Genomic DNA, 6,558 nt, shown 5'->3' with positions numbered 1-6,558 from the left:
ATGCCGTGTGGCTGAACTTCGCTAATATTTTAGGTTATTCAGACAAGAAATCCAATCCTTGTTCAGGAAGGAAAAGGTTTAAATCTATAGCTGTGGGGGTTTTACCATCGTGCTCTTTCTTTTTGGCATTGTTTTTGAATTAATATCTTGCGCACCACAGCCAACTATCCAGAGAGAAAAGTCTTTCCTTGCTGTCCTTTTCGAAAGCAAAACCTCTCTGCCGTTTGCTTTAGCCAACATCTGTAAAGAATCGCAGGCTCTTTGGAAAGAGGAGAGGAATGAATCGGTGTGCGCGTTGCGGCAGCAGGTATGTTAATTTATAAAGAAGTATCTGCAGTCTTTCCAGGGTTCTTGAGTGCTTGTTTTCTTTTATTCACAGCGTTCAGGACTTTCTTTCTTGGCCCAAGCTCTATCTGAATGCTCTGTAGATCTTCATCAGAACATAGCATCAGGGCATCTAAATCAATTTTTTCCCTCATAAAGACTGGAAGAAACTCATCCAGCATCTGCGATGCCAGAAATACCTCAAGGGGTGTGCTCTCTGCTTCCTCGTCATCCCAAATGACTTCTTCCTCGTGCCAGGGTGTATCAGCACCATTCTCAGCACCCTCTTCGTTGCTGTTCTCAGCAGCTTCATACTGAAAGAGCTCACTGGACATTTTAAAGTTTACACTTTCTTTCTCAGAAGACACAGTTCCAGGATTTACATCTGCAGCCAAATTCCTTCCAAAGACAATTTTGCCAAGACCTGGCCGCTTGAAAATAGAGAGCTGACTGTCATTATCAGAAAAGTTTTTCTCTCCAAGGTCATTCAGGAATTCATCCTCCTCTTTCTCGTCGAATAAATGCATCACAGTTTTCCTACCCGTACCATCCTGGTCACTGCTTTGTGTTTCCTGGCTTCTTGTGCTGTCAGCTGTCTTTTTTGCCTTCAGTTTGAAGGTATCTTTCAGGTTTTTGGAGAAAGTGCTTGTATTTGAAGCAAAGAGACTAGGCAGCTTTACTCTGGAGTGTGTCTCTTTGGAAGAATTTACTGTGCCGACCTTTTCTTTCATATAATTCCGGTTCATTTCATGCTGGTGTTTCTCTTGGCGCTTCTCGCATTCCTTGATTTGTTTCTCCACGTTCCGCTGGGCCTGTGCTTTGAGTTTGGAGACCCTCTTTGGGTTCAGCATGTTCTGCTCAGTGGCGGCTTTGTCCAGGATTCTGACACATTCATTGCGGTCTCTGCTGGCAGCCACCTCCAGGGGAGTGCGGAGGTCGTTGTCCAGAGCAAATATATTGGCACCGAAGTTGATCAGAAAAGAAACACAGTGGATGTGACCGTTGCAAGCAGCATGGTGGAGAGGCGTGTTCCCCCAGATGTCACATTTGTCCGGGTCACCTCTGGGGAGGAAAACAGCACACAGTGAGCTGGGTGTAGCCAAGCATGGTGCTGCAGTGGGGTTGGGCAGATACCGAACGTTCAGCTCAGGTTTGCCATGAGGAGTGCAGCCCAGTGAAACGAGGCACCGTAGCTCCATCCTCTGGAATGGTGCTGCCCCTGCTTACACGAGCACTGAGCTTGGTGGCGTGGGTGGCCACACTCCAATCCCTGCCTGTCTGGGAATTAAACAAGCTCGTAGGGGCTGACTATGACTGCACATGCAGCTCTCTGTAACGAAGCCAGGGTATTTCCTTTGTGTCATCCCGGGCTCTGGCAGGGCTTGGTTTGCTCCTTGCCAGTCTCACCTGCCTCCTGCAGTGGGGCAGAAATAAGCAGCCACCCGTGCACGGGCGAGGGGCTGCTCCTCTGCTTCCCCGCGGACAGCTGGAAGTGGGCTCAGCTTTCACTCAGACTCCTTGGAACTAGCGGCAAACTCTCTCAACAGCTTTTGCTGGAGGGTTTTAAAGGCTTTTTGGTGACCCTTCCTTTTTGCCCGTCAAAGACAGGGGCAAGGTTGGGAGGGTTCTCCACTGGCCACAGTGATGCACGTTTAATGAGCCCGTGCAGTGACCTTTTTGGTAGGTAATAGGTAAATGATTAGGAGCGAAGCCCTGATTACGCATTTGTCTCCATTGCTATTGGATTAAGCTCAAATAGAAGCCATTGTTTTCCCTCAACTCTTGTTCTCCTTAAGCTGCTTTTGCTCAGGGGTTTGAAAAGCAGAACCTCATTTGAAACAAAATACCACATCTTTTGAATTGACTTGAAAGCCAGGGGAAAGTATTGCTTTCTTTTTAGCTCTTTCACTGACTGCACACTGAACTGCTGCCTGCAGATGAGAATCAACTTAAAACTTTTGATGCGTATTTGGCAGAGTTGGCGTTAGCAGCGTTCACAACAGAGCTTGAGTTGTCTTGTGACCAGTAACCACGGCCACCACAGCAGCCCAAACCCCTTAATAACCTCAGAGCCAGGGGACGAGTTTACAAGAATTTCTGCTCTTGGGAGTTCCAGCATCTCAGTGCCTTGGAGATTTGTACCACGGCAGCTGTTCTGTGAATGAAGCGGTACATCCTATCACAAATTCTCCTTCAGGCCTTGATTTCTGGCTTTGAGTATCTCTGAAGAAAAACACTATTTGTGGAGGGCCAAGCGCCCCTCATCCTGAACTGCCACAGGCGAGAGGAGGTCAGGGGTCCCCGCAGAGCTGAGTCGCAGAGCTGCGCATCGAGAAACAAGAGCAAGGCTGAGCGCGCCCGGCTGCGACAGCGCAGGCATTTCCGCAAGGAGGCGGCAGCTGAAGATCAAAGTTTCTCCACTCAGACACATGGAAACCATGTGTGCGTGTTTCTGCTTCTGCAGCTCTGCCCTGGGGAGCTCCCTGGCTGGGGCTGGCCGTGCCAGATTCCTTAATTCCCACATTAGCAAAGAGGCTGCATTATCCCGAGCCTTGGGGGGGCCGGGTCACCCGCCCTCCCCCAGGTCCTTCTGCCCCCGGAGCCTGCCAGCCTTTGAGACGCAAACAATGGGCAAACTGGAGCGGCCGTCCCCAGCTCAGCGGGACTTTGGATAAGGTTTCCCCTCTCCTTTGGGTTCTGTTACCCGCCTTTTCCCTGCTTTCCCAAGAAAGAGGGCAGATCTGCTGCTTGGTCTTGCCTTTATTCATGTACCTGCCAAGCCAGCAGAGAAAACCCCTCTCGATGCCCGGCAAGATAAACTATTTCGAGATGAAAGGGTTTATTGCTAGTGCTGCTGCATTTCCCAAGGGCTGAATGTGTGGCAAGCTCCTGAGTCCCGAAATCCGAAATCACTCTGAAGAAAACCGTCCTGTATGTCAGTGCCTTTGTCAGGAAACCTCTTCAAGGAAAGGACAAATTTGTTAAAAATAATTAAAATACTTCCTCAGAGCAAAACATCCTCTGACTGCAGGACAGATTGAACGTCTTCCAGAATGCCGCTTCTCCCCAGAAACCCAGTGAGACTACAGCCGCATCTCTGACAGCCACGGCTTGCGGGTGGTGCCAGGAAACGGGGGATTAAAATAGAGCTGAATGCGGATGTTTGGAGATTTGGAGGGCAAAAATGCTGTCCCAAATCTGTCCTCTACCAAGAAAGAGAGTTAGAAAAACGTTAAATACCAAATAGACAGACATTCTCATCTTTCTGACTTCTATCGGCTTGTATGGTGGACGTCATTTTTCAATCAAACTTTGAAAAATTATTATTTTGTTTATCATTCCTTAGCTAGTTGTTCTGTCTTCTAGGTGTTCACGGACAAACTTCCATTGACTCTAGATATTTCCTTGAGGTTGCCTTAATTATAGGAGTTGAAAGACTGTCAATCTATTTTTGCTTCTCCCGAGGACACCCAGCAGTAACCGCAGTCCAAAGGTTATTTGTTGCTTTTATTGTATTATAGCCACACCTGAGCTCAGTGAGCTGTTAAACAAATCTATGAAAAACCTATTTTTATTCCATGTTTTCAATTCTTTTTTTAATAAAAGAAAACTCAGATACATCCAATAGTTATTCGACTTTTTTCTCCAAACATCTTTGAGCTACTATGATTGAAAATACAGGTCGACTTAACCTTCCTCTCAGCCCAGAAAGAACGTTTTATTGACTGCATCTCTACACAAGGGCAGATTTTCTTTTATTAGATCTCATTACAGAGTCACAGCTTAAAAGGTGGGCTCCAAGCAAGGCCGTATGGAGGGTGGGGAGGTAATTATCAACTCCGTGCCACATTTTAAGCATGTGGTACATTTAAACTATACCAAACAGAAATATTACTATTCAAAAACAAACCCGTAGAAAACCTTCTCCTCCTTTTTTATTTTTATTTTTTTCCAGTTTGCAAGGATCCTACCACGGCTTCTGAAACAGGATTATCATCTTTAGCATGATGATAGTTGTTAGTATTATAAAAAGCTGAGAAAGAACAATTTTAGATGTTACTGTCTCAAAACCATCAGGTACGGCTTGTCTCTGGAAAGCATTAAATCTTCACAGGTATCTACTAGCTGCGATTTGGGAGCAAACGGGAGAGACTTTTTGCTAAAAATGTTTCACATTATGCATTTCTGTATGGAGCCCGTCTCAAAGGGATGTTACCCTCAAAGGTCGTTGGCCAGCTTTTCCTCCACTGCGGCGAGGCAGGTTCCGTACGCGAGATGGTCCCGCTGACGCTGATGCGGCTTCACCGACCGCACACGCAGACGGTGCTGGGCCTAAACCTCTGCCCATCAAAAGAAACAATGCGCTGACAGAAATGACCGGGGTTTTCATCCCTTTAGGGTCTGAGGTCGTCAGGGCATTAGAAACGTGATGCACTAATTACAGTTTTGAGCCGTAAAGCTTTAAGCAATGGAGGCTGATTGACTTACCCCCTCCGGCATATGACTTCCAGAGCTTCTAGGTACCCGTGGTACGCTGCCAGAAGGGTAGGCGTCACCCCGTCCTCATCTGAAGTATTGAGGTCTTTCCTAGTGGCTTCTTTCAAGAGGTCCAGATTGCCGTCGGCTGCTGCTTTGTGATACCTGCTCGACATTTTCAGAGCCGCAGGTTTCCCGAAGCAGCTCCGAACAATATCCAGACTGTCCAGTCACGCTTCCGGTACAGGGATCGTTCATTAATGATTACAAGTGGAGACGTCCCTGTGAGGATGGAAATGAGGAGGCAAAGTTCATCCTTGCAGACAACGTCGCTGGAGCTCTGCGTAGGAAATACGGCAATGGCGTGGTGAGGGTTCTCGTCTGCTGGAAGGCGGCTCTGCTGATTACCATTCGTGGCGTCTTTGACTACTTAAACGCAGAGGGGATTCATTCACCTTCTCTGTGTATTTGCCTAACTCTCCTGGGAAAAGTTCAAAAGGACCTCGAACGTCAAAAAACCTTCAAAAAGCCTTGGAAAGGCCATGAACGTCGATCTGACCAGGTTTCACCCTGAGTGCTAAGGTGTCTCTGACAGGATGAAACGCATAAGCAGTTACTGGGGAAGCCCTTCGTAACCTCTGCTGTACCGGGCTGCTGCGTTTGAAAACAAGCCTCTCCCCTGCCGAACCGGGCACAGCCGTGAAGCCGTTTCGTGGTTGGTGTGCAGGTGGAAACAGACCTGTCAGGACCAAAGTGGTGTCTGGATAAAACCGCCAGTGGTTCTGCAAGTCCCAGCAGGCAAAAGCACAGCCCAGAGTGTGATCCTTTTAACCACAAATTGCATCTCGTCAGAGGATCTTAACACACTCGGCAAATCGACGTTCATCTAACAGCTATTGTCACTCTGTTTTAGGTGCATTTCCTCAGTATGTCACAGCGAATTAAAGAAACGACGATGTGATGAACTGGCACCCACTGCCCCAGCCTGGGCACTGTGGTCCTTGCCTGGGAAGAGCTGGGTCCAGTGTCCATCTCGCATAACCACTTCTTGCTTTACAAATTATTTCCTCTGGTTTCTATGGCGTTAAGGGCTACATCTACGAGTGGAAGCTTATAGAATCAGACCATAACTCCCATTGTTAGGGTCAAAAGAATTACTATAAGAAAACCACAAAAAAGGTCAGTTTTAAAATAGAAGCTGAGAAGAAATCAGTAAGAGAATCCCTGCTGCTCCATAAAATGCTGCAGGCTGCCTGTTCTTCTGGTCACATTCACAGCAGCTGCCCGAGAAACGTTACCTTTTGTCAGGCTGTGTTATATGAGTAACCGCATTAACCCATGTCTTAGGGAATCCACCCTCAGCAATTAGCAGTGAGGTTTTGTAGCTTATTAAGTGCCTGTTAGAGAAGCGGTGGTAGTTGAGAACCAGCTCATTGCCCAGCGCCGTTTCGGAAGGGAGCGCCACGTCGTCCACTGCCCATAGCAGCACCCGTGTAAGACAGCGGAGGCTCTCCAAAGGGGCTTTCTCTTTTGATTATTTTCTCAGACAGGGATCGGAGAGCTCTTCAGGACCAAACTGCTACCAGCATTTTTCTTTCGTGAGGACAAGGAGAGTCAGTCAGGTCCTGTAATGAGAGTGAATCTTTGAGTAAAAGTCTAGGTAGGAGTCAACCAAAGCCCCGGATTTACTTTGTGTCACCCCGCGACACAGCCGTCCCCAGTGCACCCCTGACACAGCCGTACCCAGTGAAACCCTCG

The 6,558-nt window shown here is 47.7% G+C and overlaps 1 protein-coding gene across 1 annotated transcript; it reads right to left on the bottom strand.

Moving 5' to 3' along the window:
- Positions 1-317: 317 nt before the first annotated feature.
- ANKS4B (ankyrin repeat and sterile alpha motif domain containing 4B) lies at positions 318-4,976 on the bottom strand. Its single transcript, XM_010131944.1, has 2 exons — positions 4,813-4,976; positions 318-1,386 (listed from the first exon to the last, which is right to left on the bottom strand). The coding sequence occupies exons 1-2, from the start codon at positions 4,974-4,976 to the stop codon at positions 318-320; spliced, it is 1,233 nt and encodes a 410-aa protein (XP_010130246.1).
- Between the last annotated feature and the right edge of the window lie 1,582 nt (positions 4,977-6,558).

The sequence above is a fragment of the Buceros rhinoceros genome, unplaced genomic scaffold (assembly GCF_000710305.1).
Source record: "Buceros rhinoceros silvestris isolate BGI_N320 unplaced genomic scaffold, ASM71030v1 scaffold8162, whole genome shotgun sequence".
Taxonomy (NCBI): domain Eukaryota; kingdom Metazoa; phylum Chordata; class Aves; order Bucerotiformes; family Bucerotidae; genus Buceros; species Buceros rhinoceros.
The sequence above is the reverse complement of the archived record's forward strand: the minus strand, read 5'-3'. Positions and strand labels throughout refer to the sequence as shown.